The 22,429-nt window shown below is 43.2% G+C and overlaps 1 protein-coding gene across 1 annotated transcript; it reads left to right on the forward strand.

The window, feature by feature from the left end:
• Positions 1 to 3,103: 3,103 nt before the first annotated feature.
• LOC141477573 (V-type proton ATPase subunit S1-like protein) lies at positions 3,104 to 20,941 on the forward strand. Its single transcript, XM_074166784.1, has 7 exons — positions 3,104 to 3,198; positions 9,487 to 9,527; positions 10,353 to 10,414; positions 12,118 to 12,359; positions 18,439 to 18,489; positions 19,190 to 19,433; positions 20,639 to 20,941. The coding sequence occupies exons 1-7, from the start codon at positions 3,104 to 3,106 to the stop codon at positions 20,939 to 20,941; spliced, it is 1,038 nt and encodes a 345-aa protein (XP_074022885.1).
• The last annotated feature ends 1,488 nt before the right edge of the window (positions 20,942 to 22,429 follow it).

The following is a 22,429-nucleotide window of genomic DNA, read 5'->3' on the forward strand; positions in this document are numbered from 1 at the left end:
AGGAAGTCAGTGTATTGTCACTGATTTGTACTGGTTTAACCTAAGTTAGCAGTTTGGCATTATGTGTTTTCTTGGTTGTCTGCAAAACCCCCTTTGTTTTATTTGTTCACTTTTGCTCCCATGCTGATGAAGAACACTTAGAAAACAGCAGCATGTGAATGAAATCTCAAATTTCAAAGCACCATCAAAAAGCTCTCTGTGCTTTTCCCCCCCACTTATTTCAGAGGAATCTATGAGTCAGGAGTACTGAAATGTTTAACAGGCCAGTGACATTAGTGGCTTCACAGTTTTTAGACGAGTGTGTGACACTTCTGCCTTTTTCCAGGGCTCCTTAAAATTTTCAGCTGGGCCATGTCTGTATACTGGTGTAATTCTAAGTTTAGCATTATACATTTCTGATGCTTCACAGGACATTCAGAGATTGTTTTCAACTGGTACTTGTTTACCACTACGCTCCCTTATCTCATTTTTCCAGCTGGGATTCTCATGTAACTATCTGGATTCCTCCTTAAATTGGATAGAAGCAGTACTACTGAGGACAAGCTGTTGAGAGATTTTAAAGATTAGTGAATACTCTCTGTGGCACTGAAAGAGAATGAATTAAGATGGTAAATCTAAAACTAGCTGGGAGTGTTGATCTGCTTGAGGGTCGGCAGGCTCTACAGAGGTGCCTGGACAGGCTGGATCAATGGGCCAAGGCCAATGGGATGAGGTTTAATAAGGCCAAGTGCCGGATCCTGCATTTCGGTCACAACAACCCCAGGCCACGCTACAGGCCTGGGGAAGAGTGGCTGGAAAGCTGCCCAGCAGAAAGGGACCCCGGGGTGTTGGTGGACAGCTGGCTTAACATGAGCCAGCAGTGTGCCCAGGTGGCCAAGAAGGCCAACGGCACCCTGGCCTGTGTCAGGAATAGCGTGGCCAGCAGGAGTAGGGAAGTGATGGTGCCTCTGTACTCAGCCCCGGTGAGGCCTCACCTCGAGTGCTGTGTTCAGTTCTGGGCCCCTCACTAAAGGAAGGACATTGAGCTGCTGGAGAGTGTCCAGAGGAGAGCCACCAAGCTGGTGAGGGGTCTAGAGAACAAGTCATACGAGGAGAGGCTGAGGGAACTGGGCATGTTTAGTTTGGAGAAGAGGAGACAGAGGGGAGACCTCATTGCCCTCTACAACTACCTGAAAGGAGGGTGTAGAGAGGTGGGTGTTGGCTTCTTCTCCCAAGGGAATAATGACAGGACCAGAGGAAATGGTCTGAAGTTGCAGCAGGGGAGGTTTAGATTAGATATTAGGAAGAATTACTTTACTGAGAGAGTGGTCAGGCACTGGAACAGCCTGCCCAGGGAGGTGGTAGAGTCACCATCCCTGGAGGTATTTAAGAAACGTGTAGACATGGCACTTCAGGGCATGCTCTAGTGCCCGAGATTGTTGATTTGCATCTGTTTGTGGGTGGGTGTGGTGTGTGGTTGTGGATGTTTGTTTTGGTTTGGTTTTGGTGTTTGGTGTTCTGGGATTTTTTTTTTTGTTTGTTTGTTTTTGTTTGTTTGTTTTTGGTCGTGTTTTTTTGGGTTTTGTTTTTTTTTTGTTGGTTGTACTCAATGATCTCAAAGGTCCCATCCAACCAAAAATATTCTGTGATTCTGTGAAATCCTTTTTAATAGTTACGATGCTAAAGCCCCTATATTTATCTCATATCTGGGATGCAATAGACAGGAGCTCTTAATCAGTGAAGCAGGGCTTACTGTGTGATCGCAACAGCGGGTAGCTGGCGTTAGCTGCCTAGCGAGAAAGCAGTGCGGGGGGTGTAGGGTGTGCATGTACATAGATAGGTATACACATAGGTTAATACACGTAGCTGTTAGCAGGAGCAGGTTGTGAGGATGTCCTGTCTGATACTAAAGTGGAGAAGGGCATAGCGGGACTAAATGTCAGCCAGGCGCTGGTCCCAGCTTCCTTTCGAGAGTGACCTGCCCACGCTGAAGGCAGGTACCAAGAACCCATTTCTGCTTGGACCCCTGAGTTCCCTCCAGGCTGGTCACAGATCCATGGCTGTGTTCTTGAAGGTGGCGAGACTGCACACAGGCGTGCTGCAGTACACTGTCATTGCGCCTGGTCCACCAGTAAGTATCCTGATTTCAGCTTTCCTGGTCCTGCGTAGACACTTTGAGTGCAGGCTGCAGTTGGTGAGTAATGTGTGGAGAATGCGTGTGGGTCATAGAGTTTGAGGAGTCAGCTCATTTGCCTTGCCCTCTCCTGTGCCATCAGGTGCACGGCTGATGTATATTTTGAGAAGGCTGATGAGGGCAGAGGGTCTGCAGAAGAGCTACTGGTGCCTGCAACCCATGTATCTTTTGAGAGAGAGCCATCTGAGAACAACCACTCTGCCATATGCATAGTGGTGTATATGCACCTTGGTGTCTCTGTCTGACAGTCCAGAAACAGAGATGCTGTAATTCTGTGGGCATTTAACATCTGTGGTCCGGCTTAGAGTTACCTGTAAGCATAAAAACAATTGAGTGAAAAAGCTGGGCACACACAAACTGAATTAGAGCTGAGGAAAGGAAACCACTTCCAAATATTTGACTTTTGAGCTTGCTGTGTTTGCTTTCCCATCTGTAAGATGGGGATAATACTGTTAATCTGAAGGTATTATAAGACTACAAAATACATGTATTTCTTTCTCTGGTTATCATATGGAAGGAGAAATTTCAAAGCTGTTTGGAGCAGCACCTTCACCTTTCTTTAAGGTTAGGGTTGAGTACAGGTAAGAAGTGCTCTTCGGCGCTATTTTAGAACCTGGAGAGACCATCTGATTTTATTTCTTTTTTCCTTAGCAAAGAGCTTCTGTCCTGGTACAGCTTCCCCAGAACGTGTAATCTGTAATTCACAAGGAAGGAGGAGCGTGCCCGCAGTCGGTGTCTGCTGTCAGAATAAATCTGAGGACAGGAGGAATTTCTCCCGTGGGTGCCGGTGCAGCGATGGAGCGGCGACTCCCAGCCCCCATTGGCCGGATCTGCTGCCCATCAGGCTGCCGGGCAGAGCGCGGGCAGCCGGCTGCCCTCCTGACCAGAAGAGCAGATGTGCTGGCTGTGGAGGGACGGGCTCTCTTCCCAATGGAAAGAAACGCTGCCCTTGGATTCCTGCTGCTGTTTCTGTATGTGGGATTTGCGGTGTCTGTGGAGCAAATGGTAGCGACGGTGGATGGCAGGTCAGTAATTGGGTGTGTATCCACAAACTCTGTTGGTGGAGTAGAGTGCATGTTTTAAATGTTGTAATGTGGTCATTTGTGCCATGTAGAAGCAGATTCAACTGCAGTTGGGAGTGTCAGAATGTGATTTTAATTTTCTTTTCAGCTTTGAAAACACCTGGGGCTAATACAGAAATAAATTATTTTGAAACCTGCATTTTAAAACAATTTTATAGACAATACTAGAAACGGTGGTTTTAAAATGAGTGTTTTCTGGGCATCTGTCTTACATTTCATTACATTTTAATGACTCTCACCCTGACTTTCTCTGATCTGTGTAAGAACAAAGTTATAAATAGAATAACGGCAAGGGTGTGAAAATTACTCCAAGAAACATAGGTGCTAAAATATTCTACTTGTGCGGAATGAATATTTGTAGCATGAATTCCCTATTGCAAAGAAGTATTAAACTTAAGAAATTATTAGAGATTTGCATTTATCATTATTTATAGCGTTATTTAATTCTCTAATGAAATATAAATAGGAAGCTCAAATCATAGCAGGGGAAAGAGAGGAGCCAAGCATTACAAAAGTGTAAAATGCTGAAACTGTATTAGTTGAATCATGCCCCAAAGTCACTAATAACATGCAGATCAAATATGGTGATGGAGATCACAGCTGGCAGTAAAATCTGTGCATTTAAGGCAAGAAGGACATGTGGTGATTTGCTTAAGCTTGTATTAAGAGATCTGGTAGTCAGTTACCAATAAATACTACAATATGTTTTCATTTAAACAGCTTACTTGCTGTTCTCTGCCAGTTTTCAGATTTGTTAATGTCTTAGCATAATTGCACTTTTCTGCAATCAGATAAAATCTGAGAGACCAAGCAGCGGAGCATTACATGAACTTTATTCTAATAAATATTAAGAAATGAATCTTGATGCCAGTGAATTGAATGGCGATTTTGCCTTTGCATTCAGTGGAGGTGGGATCATGCCTGCACAGTGTTAATCTGCCAGAAGTTCTACCAGCTCAATTTCTTTTTTCATATTAACACTGAAAGCTTGAGTATCTTCTTGTTCTGATCCATTTCTTATCAGATATCCATTAAAGTGCAGATCAAACCCTAGTACTCAGTACGTTGTAAAATAATTATGCAAATCTGTCTCCCTGTGTCAAATCACACGAGGCTACCAAAATATCATAGAATCATAGAATGGTTAGAGTTGGAAGGGACCTTAAAGATCATCGAGTTCCAACCCCCCTGCCATGGACAGGGACACCTCCCACTAAACCAGGTTGCTCAAAGCCCCATCCAGCCTGGCCTTGAACACTTCTGGGGATGGGGCATCCACAACATCCTTGGGCAACCTGTTCCAGTGCTTCACTACCCTTACAGTAAAGAATTTCCTCCTAATGTCTAATCTAAATCTCCCCTCTTCCAATTTGAAACCATTACCCCTTGTCCTGTCACTAATACTCAAAATTTAAAAACTACAGGAGTTGTGGGCTTTGTAGATATTTCTCAATGCTAGAACTTAAATAGATACATTTAAAACTTAATAACATTTTTTGTTAGAGTGTTTCTTAGAAGGAACTAGCTTTTGCCCTGAATCTGGGCTCCCAGGCTTACACATTTATGATTTAATAACTTAACTGAAATTACTTATGACCAATGTCCCTAGGATTACAACCAGTTCATTGCTACCAGGCATTCAGCAAGCATTCATCACTTTTCATCATAAGTTTGTTTTTAGTGCATTTGAAGGTTCACATGTTATTTTTCAATTAAATGCTTCATAAATGAAGTGGAACTAGTTCAGCAACCAGTGGGGAGTCTGCAGCTGGACAATATTACTATTAGAATGATAATTGTGGAGTAATCGAAATACTGCGGTAGAGTACGTTTTGCCATCTGATGCAGTTTGTCAGAGCAGCAACGTGAAAAGTAAAAGACACTGTCAATATGGCTTCCTTTAACCTGATGTTGTGAAAACTGTCTATGGCCTCCACACTCAGTCACTCTTGGGTGCTTAAACACCCAACTCGTTTGAGCGGGCAAAAGACCGCTCACGTGAAAGTCTACAAGGGCTGGAGTCTGTATGAACTTTTTCAGATGAACAAGCCATACTTGGTTATCTTATGTAGATGGATAATGTCATCTGATAAGAAGGAATTTACACTTCTTTATGCTTATAATCTTATTTAATTGGGTTTACATAGTGATTAGTCATCCCAGTGCTTTGTATTAGCGCTAATCCAATTTCATGTGGGTTCCTGACAGACTTGGTATGGTAAATTCAACATAGAACATGTGTTCGGGTGTATCTGGGCAGATTATTTACAAATTGGTAAGGAAGAACGTTAGTGATCAAAACATACACCATGTGTGCAACTGAATTTGAAGTTTTATGGTGGAGTGACTGAAAAAATGACAAATTTGAAAGTCTAGTCTCTAATTCAGTATGCTAAAAATTACTTGCTGTCACTGATTTGCAAGTCTGGCCACTGGTTGCTGATAGTTTTGCAGGCAGTGGAGAAGGCGGCTCTAGTGCTAGCTAGTTTCCTGTCTCTTACACATGTATTTAAGATTTTTATATACAAAAAGGAATACATATTTTTAATGTGTTGTTATTTTCCTATTTTTTCTTCCAATGCTTTTGTTCTGTGAAACATGCTCCAGCTGAGGGCAAAAGGGCTTTGCTGCCAGAGATCTCCTGTGAGTTCCCCAGCTTGCCTTTTGATTGGAAAGGCTGCTGAGGTGGCAGCAGGATGGCTACTGAAGGCCACTCGTTCCCATCACAGACCACACACTTCTGTGACACCTGAGGGTTATGAGTGTCAAAGGCAACTGATAGACCCGATAACATCAACACTAACTTGTGCTTGCTCAGAAACAGGGAGATGATCCTTCCCTTACGCCACTGAGTAGACCGTGCCGTAGCGATCTGACTTTAGTAAGACAAAGCAAAGACTGCAAGCATTGCCATGGCGGCGTCCCCTCTCCTTTCCCTGACTGGGCTGCATGCATTGTGCAGGAGGAAGGGAGGCAGCCAGCATGGCTAACGAGCAGATTAACGAACAGGAGTGCCCAGGTGGAGTTACTGCACTTGCATATCTCTGCCTGCCTCCTGAGTGTGCCTGCCGTGTGGCTGATTGTAGTTGTCATGCTGTGATACTCAGCGGTGGTTCCCGGGTCACTCTCTCCACTGCTTTCCTCACAAAAGCATGAATATTTCATTAGCTGTGCACATTCATCTATATTTGAGTATCTTCCTGCTGAGAGCAGACCCTTGATGTTTCTTCTGGAGCAGCTTGGCTACGCATGGCTGTGGTTTCACGTGGGATATAGAGGAGTTGGACTGCGTTGTCACAAGCTGCCATCCTGTGCCCGCAGGCTGTGTTAGAGACTGGTTACAACTGTTCTGCTCAGGATATAACCCCACAGGGGTGTTTGCAGTGAGTCTGCCTCATATATTCACTCTATGGTCTCCTCAAAGCATGGTATTGCCTATCAGCATTCCTCAAGGTGATTTAATTGGTATGACCATGGTACTAGCCTTATCCCAGATGGGAAGCTAAGTAATGATTTTATTTTTTTTTAATTGACAATCAGGAAAACAAAAACAAGCCTTCCTCTTTGTAGAACAACATAAAAACCTTTCAAGTCCAGTGAGGGAATGAAATTAATTACACAATTCTACACCAGTGTCCTCTCATCCCAATGTTCTAGTGTGTACACTTCAGCATGGTGATTTCCAAACTGGTGCTATGAGCTTTTAATTGTGTATATAGGGAGGAGCTAAAAGTATAGCTAAATGTATATAGGTACAACTAAATACAACTACAGTTAGTATAACTAAATAATTTACATTGATTTCCTTTTGGTGTCCCTCATTTTTGTAGCTATTACAATGAAAAAAATGCTCCCAAATTGCCATTTCCAGCCTGAAGCCATAATCTGTCATGAAGGAAAACTAGAAAAGAAAAATAAGGCTGCATCAAACAACAATACCCATGTTCCTAATCATTAAACAACCTAAGAGAATTTTACATGAGCAAGAAAACAAGGCTTGGCCCATTTTAGCCATGTCTTTTGTTACCTGTCTGTCAAAATGAGGATTATTTCTGCACTTCTCTGAAGGCTGCTCGCTATTGGAATGAGGCCTTCGAGTGGCTTAGAGACCTCAGCTCAGCACTAACCCCAGCTCAGAGAGTACAGTGGGGGAGAGCAGGACCCACTCTAAAAGCCCACAGTCTCCCTGAAGTCCCTGGGATTTCACAGCTCTGATTGAGGAGAGAGGTGATCTCACTATATGTAGTTAAAACTGCCAGATTGATTTTAAACCATGTTACCTACATTGAACTTTTTTGAATGTAAGATCTTTTTAAGGTTCTTTCAGCTCACCTTACAGTCACTGCTGCAGTGCTGCAGACCCTGGCTGTGTTTTCATGCTGTGTTATGTTTTCTCTGGAGACTGTCTTCTGCTTTACTGCCCTGGCTGCTGAAGAAACCCAGCAGCCTTCCCCATGGTCTGGAGCAAAGCTGCTCATCAGTCCTGGTGTTTGGTGGCAAAATGACAAGCTGGAATACAGACTCCGCTTCACTTTTGTCTGTTTTGCCTTCTGGGTTTGAGGAGTTTGCAAGGGGACACAAGAGATCTATTTGTGGCAGCAGAGAGTATGCCTGCAAAAGGACATTCTCGCTGGAGAGGCACTGATCAGAAGAAATAAGCCTGACCTCCTGAACCTTGAGTGCAAAGACATTGCGTGTGAAACCTGGGCTTTGCTGAAGCAGGTAACACTGCCTTGGGTCTCAGGCAAGCCAGGTTTGGTGTGATCAAAGTCCCTGACTGCCAGACCTGCAAGGGCATGGCAGCAAGCAGGGCAGGCTCTAAGCCATTCCACGTTTCTCCTTTGGTGGCATTGAGTTGTTTGGACTCATTTATCTGCCATTAAGGATGCTGCGATGGAAATTAGGTTGGGATCACTCCTGCAATACATGCTAGTGGGTAACGTAGATCCCCCTACCCAGGGATTCTGCTGGGAAGTGGGTTCCCCCAGTTGTTCAAGGGCTCCCCAGTGAGGCCAAGGCTTAATCCTGCAATTCAAATACCTTACAGTACAGTTTACACATAAATACTGAAAACTGCGTTTATCCCTAATCCTTAGCTGCTCATGTTTGCATGTATCTTTTCAAGTATTTTGCTTTTGTGGTGGGTCGGAAAGGTGGTAAGAAGCAAGGCAAGAAAAGAAGATGGAAGTGTATTTCCACATGAAGTGGCTGTGAGGCAGCTCTAGTCCCACCATCGCTTATGGCTTGGAAGTCACTGTGGGGGCAGAAGAAGAAGGGCAGGGTGTACAGGGTCTCTGTGGGACCATACTCAACTGTGAGTGCGGGAGCACTGTTGGGTTCACCAGGGGACGCTCACGGCAGGCTCGGGAAGCAGACACATGTCATCAGATCCCTAGATCAATCCACTGTAGAGGGCTGCGGGTCCCAGGGAAGCTGCTGTGAAGTAGAGGGGGCAGGAAGGTGTTCCTGTGGCTCGAGGAGTGAAGTCTGGTTCTGAGGGAGAGCTTGGTTTCTTGGACTTCGTCTGACCTTTTTGGTACGTGAATGTACGTGAATCTACTGGGCTTGATTCTCTATTTCAGGAAAGCAGTTCATACTTACACCAGCTGAAGGCTTATCCCTGAATTAAAGAAGAAAATCAAAGGCTGGAAATTCCACAAGCCTGGTAGTTGTTACTTGAGATGCGCTTCACTTGCTCCGTACCTCGCAGCTGACTTCCGCAGGATTTGGGATAGCTTGGAACCATTCAGGAGCTGTCTCTGGATGGCTGTACATCTGGGCTTAAGGCATACTAGTCCGGTGCATTTGCTCTATCCCAGAGGAATTCCATGTGTTGCTTCTGATCCTCACTGGGGGCTGAGGACAATGCAACACTGTGCTTGTGTTACCCTACTTGTGGTCTGGAACTGGTTCAGTCTCTAACCCAGACTGGTGTCCCATGGAAAGGGACAAGCCAGATAGTGAAGCCTTTAGTCAATGTGGTAAGGACGTGGGAATACCTGGCGGAGCTGATCCACCTGGGGGATCTCTGAAGAGGAGGCATTTTTAGCCTGGGTGCACCAGCCTTGGGATTAATTTGCCCTGTCCCTTGTGACATTAGCCAGCCAAGGATCTGAGTTATGTTTTGAATGTTCTAATGAATGAAGAAGAAGCAGGAGCTCTCTCCAGCAAACTTGCTGCGGACTTTAAGTTCACGTGCTGTACAGTAAATATTTTTCTCTTCTTTTTTAGTTCACGTGCGTTTTCAGATCAAGATTCTCTGCAAAGAAATGGTAAGGCTTTTTTTTTTTTTTTTTCAGTGGGCTGAATGGCTGGATAGTGGCTCTGTTACTGCGGCTGTAAAAGGTCTTCATTCCCAGATGCTGCTCCTGTTGGCATTAGTGGTTTGTCTGTCAAATGTGTTGTTAAAGCATATACCTCTTTAAAAAATACCCTTTAAAGGATTTGCCTGGTTAAAATAATAGTTTACTGACTGACTCTGAGATACAGTGAGAGTGTGGAAGAAAGAAGTATTCACTCTTTTTTTTTTTTTTTTTTTTTTTTTTTTAAACCAAATGAAAACAGAGTTAAATGTTTGAAGGATGAAGCAGTGAGTGTCCATGAAATGGTCTGTCATCTGTGAAGCTTCACTGTCGTGTCAAGCATTCAGGCCATCAGGTTCTTTGTCACAGCTTCCCGTCTCTGGCCAGTGCAGGGAAAGAAATTCCCACCCATAGCTACAGGCTTTTGCCATGCATTTCGGTGCAGCCCCTTTGACAACAGAGTTTTTGTTAAGTGTGTTTGCGAGGAATAAATACATGTATAGGCTGAATGCTGTCATTTTGGGGCACTGGAGTTCTTCCCAGTAAGGATGGTGAGATGTTCAGTGAAAAGAAGAGGAACCTCATTGTATGAGTGAGGTAAAGTAAACTAGAAAATGCATGTATTGGAAGGCAATACTTGCACCAAGCCAAATATTTTTCGAAACAAAATCGGGTGTTCTGAAATGCAGATGTTGTGCAGGGATAATGATTGTTTGCATAAGAACGTGCGAGATTATGCTTTTAGAAATGATTGGAAGTTTTCTGTGTAGCCTAATAACACACTTTCTTCTGCAGGTCGACGTTATGACGGTGGTGTGAAGCCAAAATTTAATGTAAATCATGTAGCAATTACACAGGTAACGTCTGAAGGAACTGGGTCTGTGAAGTTTTTTCACAGCACATTGAGATCTTTTAATTTGCATTACTGAATTAAATAATACATTGTGTACAAGAAATAGCCAACAAAACTGTCTAGGTAATTGTGATGTGGTACTGATTCACCACCAGTTGTACAAGATATCTTCTGCTTTTCTGAGAAGTGAGGTGAGACTTCAGTTGCCATCACTGGTGCTGGCTGGCAATTGGTTTGGGCACAAGCTCTTACTGAAAGAACCAAATCCTATCATCCATATTTCTGTACAGTGACATTTGACTGCTGCAGCAAGTATTTTGCTTATATCATTCAGTACTAAAAGAATAGCTGAAGCAAAACTGCTGATTGTTTAAACGTAGTGGGATTTTTTCCTGAGTCCAGCCTGTAGGTCTTGTCAAAGGCTTGCTTTTCAAAAACTCTGCAAATGATGTAATCTAATGTAAATAATGTGTTGATTAATCTCTCTCGTCTGTACTTCTGAGAAGACAGCCTTACCATTTATACAGCTAACGTTGTCTATGACTGTCATTTGTATAAATTCTTGCATCACGTTTTCTGACCATGATCTTACCTTGCTTTCAGCTTGTTGCTGCCAGTACTTAGTAATTTTAATCCTAAAGCAGCCTTGTGCCATATGTAAGGTCAAGTATCAAAAGGGGTCTTTCAGGGTCTGAGCTGGGAGATGTGATTTGCTAATCTGAACAGAAAAAAAAATCTCTCTTTAAGCCAAGGCAGAGCTTTGGGCCTTAACCGCCTCCCTTCTGGAGCCTGGTAAGATGCTGTTTATGACTGGGACTCAGAATACCTCTCTTGTTTCTACTTAATTTGAACTTGCTTAATCATGACATGCAAAACAGCTATGCAGACATTGTATACGTTATCATATTCAGATAGCACATATGTGTAGATGGAAAAGAGCTGCTGTCTGGAAATTTCAGTTTGAAATACAGAAATGACAGTTAAATTTTAAAGTCCTTTCTGAGCCCTAGCTCACTGCCTCAAATTATATTGCCTGGTGGCCTAATTGTCCTCCTTCTGCTATGAAATTTTTCTTGGAAGTGATAACATTTTTCTCATATCTACAGATGACATGGAAGCTGCAATCCTCAGGGTCTGATCTTGCAAACAACTGATTTTGTAAAGGCATTCTGTTCTGCAGCAGGCATTTTCCTGATTTTAAACCTGTCAGGAGCCAAACCATCTGCAGGTAGATGTAGACTTGGACATTTCACCTGGACAGCCACCTAGTGTGTTTTCAGCACGGTAGCTGTGTCCTTGGCCCAAGCTGAGCCCTCTTTAGTGTGTTGAAGTAATTCTTTTAGGTGTCCTAGAGAGTATTCTGATGGGGTGAGCACCTTGTCATACTAGCTTTGCTTCAGTTTTTTATATTGTGCAGCTCTACGGTGAGATAGGCGCATGCTAAGAATGTGGTTTGCTCCAGTAGCAGTGCCCTAGTAGGATAAATATATTGGTTCTCCGGCCAGTTGTGCTGGAGGTGGAGATCTGTGTGGTGCCACTGTCATGGTGGGGAGGGAGATTTCTCTGCTTTCTCAGTTCAGAGCTGCTGTGGCTGAGAACTGGCTCCACAGATCTTCTCCAGGTGCTGCCCGTGTTTATTCTGGTAGAATGGAGAATAACTCCTGAAATATACATCTTCTGATGCTGATCTTTTATGTGGTTAATCAGGTTGTCAGCTACAACTTGAGCAGGAAAGGACAGTGGGAAAGAGCATCCTGGAGGCCGTTCACCCACAGCCACTACAGCCCTCTCAACGTCACAGTTAATGGCATCCCCTGCATTCTCTTCTGGGCCAAGAGGATCATGATCAAGTTTGAAAACCACACACAGCTGGATTTGACGGAGAAGACATTTGGTGTCCATGCAACAGTGGATGTTGGAGATTCAAACTGCAGTGAAGACAATGCAATGTAAGGTGGCATTCTACTCTCCCAGTGGAACTAGTACCAGATAACAAGTCTAGTAAATATATACTGAAGGAAACGGACCTTGTATTATGTGGTGCAGACCCCCAGGGGCAAGCTCTTTCCTGTAATGCCCTGACGTTGCAGGCAGCAGGCCAGCGTGGGTAAGATCATACCTTCAGACCAGTCTTCCATGGGGTACATAGATATATGTAGCTGTCTTCATCTCCTGCAGTGTTGTAGTCAATCCTTGTGGCCAGCCGGTTTTGCTCGTAGTGCCTGTGAGGCTGAATGTGTTGATCTCCGTAGTTTCCAGCTGTTTTACATAGCTGTTTGGGAGATTGAATAGCAGATCCTGTGCTGCATGTGGGGACTTAGGGGCTGGCTGTGCACGACTACTTATCCCTTCATAGGATGTGTGCCAGCAACGATGTAAACCATCGGTAAAGATGCAAATGTGTATTTAGAAACAGAGTTAGGTAGCCCTAAGTCCCATGATACGATCCATGAGTTACTGAAGCCGAAGAGGGAAATCATTACAGGTTTGCATGTGGCCTAAAGAGTCTCAGAAAACCTGAACTCTGCATCCCAGTCTGTCATGGATTTCTTCAGCATGAAGAACACAATGCTTTGCTTCTGCTAATCCTGAGTGAGAGCCATATATTAACCTATCTGGATCCAAAATTCTCAAATCTCATGGCTATACTAGCAAGGCATGTAGGCTTTTTGATTTCCTTTGTAGTGTACCTGACCACTTCTCTCTCCCTGCAGGTAGTATGCTGGGTGGTTTCATGTCTAGTGCCAGGTCATTGATTCCACTCTGGTAGGCAACAGTCTAAAAATTAGGAGGTGGATACCTAACTGGGCACGTGCTGAACATGAGCATTGAGTCTACACCGTAAATGGAGTTTAAATCTGTAATGACACACAAGAATAAAAATAACATGACCAAATTAGCAGTTGCATTTAGCTGCTATACAACATTTCACCTGTACATCTGTTTCCACAGAAATTATACATCTGTGAAGGATAACCCAAGGTGCACAGAAAGTGAGGTTAGAAAGTGAGTTTTCTCAGTGAGGTTACAAGAAAACTAAAAATATAATTGAAAAAGAAGCCAGGCTTTCTGCCTGTGGTCTCTTAGTATCTAACAAAGCAGTCTTGAGTTTTACGTTGTCAGCATGTGAACTAATCCGGCACTATGTTTTGAAAGGCAGAGGTAGAGAATGGAATAATATTTTTTTTGAGCAGTGCTTGCACAGCATCCAGGCTTTCTCTGTTTGTCCCTCTGCCCCCACTTCTGCAGTGGTTGAGGTTGGCAAAGGGCTGAGAGTGGACAATACGTGGACAGCTGACCCGAGCTGGCCAAAGTTATATTTATTGCCTGCCATATAATGTCATGCTCAGCAATAAAAGCTGGGGTAGAGGAAGAAGAAATAGGTAGGGTTGTGTCGTCCGCTGTGGCCATTGCTGAGATTTGCTGGGCATCAGTCTGCTTGTGGGAGACAGTCCGTGATTGCTCTTGCAAAACTTTGGTCTTTTTTTTTTTCCTCTTTCCTTCACTTACTAAACTCTATCTTGACCCATGAGTGTTCTCTCTTCCGTTGTTTCTGTTCTCTCCCCTGTCCTGCTATGAGGTGTGCAGAGCGAGTGAGTGGCTTGCATGGATCTTTAGCTGCTTGCTGGGGTCAACCCACCACAGGGCTGTATATTCTGCTTGATGCATTATGTTGGAAGATATTTGGGAATTTACAGAATACATTTTACATTAAAAAAGCTACAGGAAGAGTCAGGAAGCAGAACTACTCTGCAGCATACCCTTGACATGCCTTTTATCAGCGTTCCACTGTAACTGAGGTTTGATCTCAAAATCTGTGGGTCCAGAGCCATCTTACCTGCCATGTCTTCTGATCTTTCTCTTTGTTTCTCCCATAGTTTTCTGCGTAGCCTCAAACTAGTGACACAGCTGCTAAAGGCAGGCAAAACTTTGATGCTTAGTTTGAAGCTGAGGCTGGTATGGTTTTGCTGGTGTCACGAGACATACTGTGACTACTGAGCATTTTGTCCTTTTTTCTGTGGAGAGATAGAGGAAAATGCTGCCCCTTCCCAGTGGCTTTCCTTTCTTGCATGTTCTATACTTTGCTTATTTGGGATATGTTAAGAAATACCACTTCCACTGCTCCTGCCCTTTGAATGTACTCCAGAATCCTAACCAAGAAGGGATCTCTCGCTGGAAGGGATTTGTCAGGATGTTTGACAGATCTGACATCTCTGCTAGATTCCATGTATCGAGTAATTAGAAACTGTACATTTCAAGAATCCATTCATTCATTTCCACTGACAGCATCCAAGTACTGATTGAGGTCATGCTCTATAGATAGGAAAATGGATAATCTGGGCTCGTCAGTCAGGATTAGACTCAGTGTAATTGCCAAATATGAGTCTTGGGTAGATTTTCACTCAATTTGGATGTGACTGTAGCAGAGAAGAAAGGGAGAAACTGGCTTGAATGGTGCTCTGTAATCTTAAGAGCTGACCTAAATTATGCCAGTTAATGGCTTAGTGCTCACATGATGCATTGCCAAGTTTTTCTCACCCCATAAAAGTCCCTTAAACTTTTCCCTTCTCCAGCCTTCTTTGTTAAGACAATACTCTGTTCTGGCTTTAGGCCAGCTTTCAAGATGGTTTATACCCCAGGAAGAATGTTTGATATCAAACACTTAGGCATATATGAATATAATAATCCAACCTGCATGATTTTTTATGCACCAAATTCTGGATCAGGCCAGTGAGTTGAATGCCATATTTGCCTGTGTCTAATCCTCATCTGTCTATGATTTCCCTATGTAATAAAGCAAGGGATCATGTAGATTCAGTGTCCTGTTACTCAAGGTACAAGAAGAAATCTAGATCTGCTATGAAATCTTGAGACAAGAAATTAACAGCCCTACTTGAGGAGATGCATTGTTGGACCTGTTGGTCACAAATGCTAGCGAAATTATCAGGGATGTCAAAGTTGAAGGCAGCCTGGGCTGCAGTGATGATGCCCTAGTGCAGTTCACTGTCCTAAGAAATTTGAAGCCCACAAGAAGCACAGTTAGGACTCTAAATTTTAAGAAAGCAAACTTCCAACTCTTCAAAGAGTTAGTAAATAGGACCCTGTGGGAAATGGCCCTCAAGGACAAGGGAGTGGAACAAAGCTGACAGATCTTTAAGGACGCTCTCTATAGAGCACAAAAGATTTCAATCCTGACATGTAGGAAATTGGGCAAGGAGGGCAAGAGACCACCATGGTTGAGCCGTGACTTGCTGGTCAAACTAAAGCGCAAGATGGAGCTACACAGAAAATGGAAAAAGGGACAGGCATCCTGGGAAGAGTATAGGGACGTTGCCCGACTGTGTAGGGATGAGGTCAGGAAGGCCAAGGCACAGCCAGAACTGAATTTGTCAAGGGATGTAAAAAAAAACAAGAAAGGTTTCTACAGGTATATTAACCAGAAAAGGAGGGTCAAAGAAAACATACCCCCCCTGATGAGCAACAGTGGGGAACTTGTATCAACGGATGAGGAGAAGGCGGAAGTTCTCAACAACTTTTTTGCCTCAGTCTTCACTGGCAACCCCTTTCTACCTAGCTCCCATGTTGATGGTCCACAAGTTAGTGACCAAGGTGACAAAGTCCCTCCTACTGGAAGTGAAGACATAGTACGTGATCGACTGAGGAACCTGAAGATATACAAGTCCATGGGACCTGATGAAATACACCCCAGAGTCCTGAAGGAACTAGCTGATGTAGTTGCTAAGCCACTTTCCATGATATTTGAAAAGTCGTGGCGGTCGGTCAGGTGAAGTCCCTGCGGACTGCAAGAGAGGAAGCATCACACCCATTTTTAAAAAGGGTAGAAAGGAGGACCCTGGGAACTACTGACCTGTCAGCCTCACCTCCGTGCCTGGGAAGATCATAGAACAGATCCTTCTAGATGCCATGCTTGGGCACATGGAGGACACGGAGATGATTCAAGATAGCCAGCATGGCTTTACTAGGGGCAAGTCCTGCCTGACTAACCTAGTGGCCTTCTATGATAGAGTGACTAGGTCAGTAGATAAGGGACGACCTATGGATGTGATCTATCTGGACTTCAGTAAGGCCTTTGACACAGTCCCTCACAACATCCTGCTTGCCAAATTGGAGGGATACGGATTTGATGGGTGGACTGTTCAGTGGATAAGGAATTGGCTGGATGGTCGCACCCAGAGGGTGGTACTCAGTGGCTTGAAGTCCAGATGGAGAGCAGTGACAAGTGGTGTCCCTCAAGGGCCCGTGCTGGGACCGGTACTGTTTAACATTTTTATCAAAGACATAGACAGAGGGATTGAGAGCACCATCAGCAAGTTTGCAGATGACACCAAGCTGTGTGGTGTTGTCGATACACCAGAGGGACGGGATGTCATTCAGAGGGACCTGGACAGGCTGGAGAGGTGGGCCCAGATGAACCTCATGAGGTTCAACAAAAGCAAGTGCAGGATTCTGCACCTGGGAAGAAACAATCCTCAGTATAAATACAGACTGGGGGATGAGGTATTAGAAAGCAGCCCTGAGGAAAGGGACTTGGGGGTCCTGATGGACGAGAAGCTGGACATGAGCAGGCAATGTGCTCTCGCAGCCCAGAAGACCAATCACGTCCTGGGCCGCATCAAAAGAAGTGTTGCCAGCAGATCCAGAGAGGTGATTCTGCCACTTTGCTCTGGTGAGACCTCACCTGGAGTACTGTGTGCAGGTCTGGAGCCCTCAATATAGGAAGGACATGGACCTGATGGAGAGGGTCCGGAGGAGGGCCACTAAAATGATCAGAGGGTTGGAGCACCTCTGCTGTGAGGACAGGCTGAGGGAGCTGGGGTTGTTCAGCCTGGAGAAGAGGAGGCTCCGGGGAGACCTCATAGCAGCCTTCCAGTACCTGAGGGAGGCCTACAGGAAGGCTGGGGAGAGTCTGTTTACAAAGGCCTGCAGTGACAGGACGAGGGGCAATGGTTTTAAGTTGGAGAAGGGGAGATTTAGATTGGATATTAGGAAAAAGTTCTTTACTATGAGGGTAGTGGAACGCTGGAACAGGTTGCCCAGGGAGGTGGTTGAGGCCCCTTCCCTTGAGATATTCAAGGTGAAGCTCGACGAGGCCCTGGGCAACCTGATCTAGTTGGGGGTGTCCCTGCTGACTGCGGGGAGGTCGGACTAGATGATCGTTGGAGGTCCCTTCCGGCCTGGACCAATCTACGAAACCTATGAAATGTATGAAATTGTAGGGCTAGCTTTAAGTTTGGAAGTCTTTCAGATGCTGCATGTTTTCACTATGTGTTGTCTCTAACTTAGTCTGAAAAGCTTATGTCAACAGTGAGAATCTATTATGCAGGTTTTAAGAGGCAAAATATTATTTTTAAGCCAAAAAAATGTATGCCACTTAATCATGCAGTGCTACAATGCATTAATTGCAGAGATAGTGGAAGGGTGGTAGAATACACGTTAGTTTGCAATTAACCTGCTAGGGCCTGTCAATTTAATAAACTTCAGGTGCTCACGCTCACGACAGATGAACTTGGTAGAGCTACCTCACAGTCGGTGTATTTATATTGCTCTAATGATGTACGTCTGAAATTTGGACTCAAATATCATCTGCATTTTTTATACTCTAGTATTTAAAAAGATGAGAATAATGTGGCTGTTTACACTTTCTAATAACACACAGAGGTCATATGTGACTAAGATATCATGGCTTGAGAAGGAGAACAGATCCAATGAACCTAACTGCCAACCAATTTTGGAAGCAGTGGGATTGAATTGTGTTGAAAGTTAAAGATGCAGTTCTGTTCTTTCTGGATAGTCTAGGCCTTGTTCAAGTTAACAGGTGAATTACTGGATTTCACTGGAGGAAGATTTAATCCTTTCAGGTTTTTTCCCAGTGAGTTCAAATATATACTTCAAGTATACTGAGCATGAGGCTCCATGTTTAACTAGGCTTAATCTTTTGTGCTGCTGTTTTCTCTTAAGATCTCTCAAGTTTTCATCTAGCCTGACATTACTTGCTTTTTGACCCAGGCTTTCTCTGAAGTTTGGTGACGTTGGCAACCTAAAGGGACTTGTTATTAGGTAAGTTTATATGATAAAGAAGATACTAGATAATCACATGTTAATATCCATTATTACACAGTTCCTTGTGCAATTTGTTTTAGGAGAATTTGTGTAAGCAAAAATAATGCGATAGAACTGTTGATTGTATAATCAAGACAGCTGCGTATAATAGGTCTGTCATTTGCCTGCCTTGTTCTATTGAGGCATTTCTATGTTGAGTTTTCTATTCACGAGAGAAATTCAGGTCATCCCTTTTGCATAGAATCTTCCCATGTCTGAGTTTTTGGCTAAACATTGCTAATTAGCTACATTTTTGTCTGGGAATTTTGCCGGAAGAGCTGATAGCGTGACCTACTTTGTGTTTGCTTGTTGATGATCGAAGGAAACAGCATTTCTTGGTAAATAATTTTCTGTATCTTCTGATGGAAGTAAGATATCAATGTTGTACCAATTTTTCTCAGTCATTTAGGAAAAATCCCTCACCTTTCCTCTCAGTATGTGGGAGAGCAGCAAACTCTTTCAGTTGCAACAATGAAGAAACTCAAATAATTTTCTGGACTGAACAGAAGGAGCTAGAGCTCACACTGATATAAATGGGTGAAACACTGGTAATACCAGTGCATCCTCCTAGGATTGTTCAACGTGTGAATTTAATAGTTCCAGGTCTTAGTTAGACTTGCTTTGTTATTAATCTTTTTTTCTGATACAATAATTTCAGATTCTTATTAACGACCAGCTATTACGAGCTGTCTGTTCAGAACTGGTTCAGTTTACACAGACTGCAACTTCTTTACAACCACTCCATACAAGCAACGTTTAATGCAACCAGAATACACGCACCGTCAAGTTACTCCTACCACTGTGAACATGTGAGCAGCTTGCAGAGATACGATGCACTTCTCATACCCAGCTCTGCAGATGACCTTTCAAAGCTTTGGGAAGTCACTTTTACTGATTTCCAGGTAATGTCATGGAATTATGCCAAATGGGTCCCTCAGGTGGACTGATGGGAAATCTTGCATTTCACTGCCAAGAAGGTATAATGACCTTCTGTGTACGGTTTATAGGATCTCCATGGAACTTGAAAAAGAAATGCAGACTTAAATTATAATATTTATCTTTCTGCCAAAGGAAATGAAGAGCTGTATAGATTTTGTGTAATCTCTTGGTTGGGTTTCCTTTTAGTGTGGGGAGTGACTTCAACTTTCAATGTTACATCTCTCCGAGCTGTGCTCTTAAACCCGGCATCAATAACAGCATCAATCACCAAATATGAGATTCATCTCACTTAACCTTTGGTGCCTAGTAATTTTAACCTTGTGCCCTGATCATAGTCACCCCAGCCTACCTCTAAATCTAGTGGATAATTCCTCTAACTCATCTTAAGTCCTTATTTTAGGATGAGATTAATCATCTTCTGAAAGTACGTATTTCTCTGCATTTGACAATAAGGGAGCCTAAGATAACTAGGATGGGCTAGGACTTCTTGCTTTTAGATACCTAAGTCATAGGGCATGAATAGCTGAAAAGGGGGATTGAGGGGGGAAGCTGATCCCTTTTCACACCATGTGATAAATGCCCGTGGACTGATTTAGTGGAGCGGGCAGTCAGTTCTCTGAATGCCAGCGTGATAAACTTCATGTTAGAACTGAAGCCACAAGTGAAATGTACTGGTATTGGCCACAGTTTAATGCAACTTCGTGTAATTTAGCTGATGTGCTACTGAATACCTCACACTTGGATCTGGTGAGAAAAATCCAATATTAGGGTAGGGAATTAAGAATATTTCCTTGTTTGTCATGTTGAAGTTTATGCAGTTTGAAACTGAGACTCTGGAGAATCTCAACAAATGATCCTGGAAAGGTACCATGCTTACAATTAAATATTACTGGACTATCAAGAGTGATCACAGCGATTTTGTTTAAAACACAATTGCAAATCCTTTGGTCAGCAGAGTGAAGTGGATTAGAATAGCTGGGAGTTTCTAGAAGGCTGACCTGGATAACCTCTGAGCATTAACTCCATCTAGCACTGATACATACAATTTTGCAATATGCAGGTATTAAATTAAAAATTCTTACTGCCATCAGGAGCAAATTTATGAAGTTGATTATAACTGAGACACAAGTACTTCATTTAATATGAGCCCTTTTTGTTCTCTTTGTAGATTCAAGGTTTTAACATTCAAGAAGGACATTTTGCCTATGCAAAAGACTGTGCGTCCTTTTTCTCTCCAGCAATACTTATGGGATTGGTTATGTCGCTGATTCTGCTACTGGTTCTTGCCTATGCTCTTCATATGTTGATCCATCTGAAATCTCTTGACAGGCACTATGAATGCAAAGCTTCTCCTGCCTATTTTGCACAGATGAAAGACAGTGACATAGGAGATGAGAAAGAGCCACTGAGAAGCAGTGGAAATGAGTCCTATGAACTTAGAAACCAAGATTTCTGTAAAATCTACATTTAGCAGTATGTGTCTGAGTGAAGCAAGTGGTATTTTTTTCTGCTGGCACGGTCGTATGTAGTTAGTGCAGATTTTTCACCAACTGATGAAGGGAAAAGTAGATAACAGACTGTTTAGCCAGTTACTGTCATTTATTGATAACCATCTCAAAGATGCCTTGGGAAACAAGATGAGAGAAAAAAATTTCTGTTTTGAGTAAGAGTTTTCATGTCGTGGGAGTTTATTCCTGTAGTACAAAACTAAAATGCATAATCTTTTAATCCAATTTACCAAATCTTTAAGAAAGAATCAGTAGCGGAGAATTTGAAATTAAATAAAGATATAAAAAATGGCAAAATAAAGAAAATACCTTTGCTTATTCTTTGGGAAGGCAATATTTGTCCTGGGTTTGTGTTTGCTTCATCCACCCTGCTCTGTGTCCTGACAAAATAGCATCCATTCCTTTCTCAGTATATGTTTTCCTTTTATTTTCCAAATTACATCCCCTCCTCTTTGTCCTCATAAACTCCTTCTTTGGAGTCTTGAGAGCCCTGTAAGCTGTGTATTATCCACTACACTGACGAAATAGTGATGGCTCTGGTACAGCAGCATCTTGATACTTTTCTCTGTCTAAGCTGGAGGTTTACTGTGAGGATCTAGGGGGAGAACAGCAGACATCTGGTCAAAGGCTTACCCTTAACTTCCCAGCTCAACTCCACGCCAAAAGATGGATTATGAGCATTATACCCTGTAATCCTAGGTTAATTTCTTTTTTATCTCCCATCAGTCTCCCTTGGGAATTTTACCTGAATGGAGATAGCTAGTGCTATAATTGAAAATATATATAAACAAAGTGGTGGAAACTTCCTAGCAGTGAACAGCGTGCTGTGATATAATTTTCACTCCTCCTTCTGAGTGTTTAAACTATCTTCCCACTCATCCTTTCTTCTGTTAGAGTCAAAGGTTGGAAACTCTGTATTGGCCTGTAATTTGGCCCTAGCTTTTAGCAAGGAAGAACACGGTAATGTGCCAACAGTGGTGCTTTTAGGTCACAAGTAATAGAAAACCCCAGCATATTAGAAAATCTGCAAAACCAGATTTAGGAAACAAATGCCTTTTTTATTTTAGATAGTAGATCTAGTTAGTTGTTTGTGCTCTTTGTAAACTATACTGCGGTGGTCTTAAAACACCTTGAGAGACATCCAGAGATCCCCTGTTTATTAGCACAGATGACACACAGACTAGCTGTGGAGTCCAAGGGAGTGAGTTTATTTAGGAACGAACTTCAGAGGCAAAAAAACCAACCCCACCATCTTTGAAGTGTGACCAGATGCAAGAGACAAGCTTCTGGGGACTTGGCAAGGCTGCCTGCAGCCAGTTACTGCCAAACTGTATCTGTTTCATAAAGGAAGCAAGCAAAAACACAAATGTCTAGGAACCTGAATGAGGTTAAAATGAGAAGGTGCAAAGAAAACCCACAGTGTTTTATGTGGAGTGGCAGAACGTTCGCCG

Source organism: Numenius arquata, chromosome Z, assembly GCF_964106895.1.
Source record: "Numenius arquata chromosome Z, bNumArq3.hap1.1, whole genome shotgun sequence".
Classification (NCBI taxonomy): Eukaryota; Metazoa; Chordata; class Aves; order Charadriiformes; family Scolopacidae; genus Numenius; species Numenius arquata.

What these genes read in the sequence shown, in the direction of transcription:
- LOC141477573 (XM_074166784.1), top strand. Translation starts at nt 3,104, where the DNA reads ATGGAAAGAAACGCTGCCCTTGGATTCCTGCTGCTGTTTCTGTATGTG. An exon ending in ATCATGTAGCAATTACACAG is followed by an intron (nt 10,415 to 12,117) that starts GTAACGTCTGAA and finishes GTGGTTAATCAG; the next exon opens with GTTGTCAGCTACAACTTGAG. An exon ending in CTAAAGGGACTTGTTATTAG is followed by an intron (nt 18,490 to 19,189) that starts GTAAGTTTATAT and finishes CAATAATTTCAG; the next exon opens with ATTCTTATTAACGACCAGCT.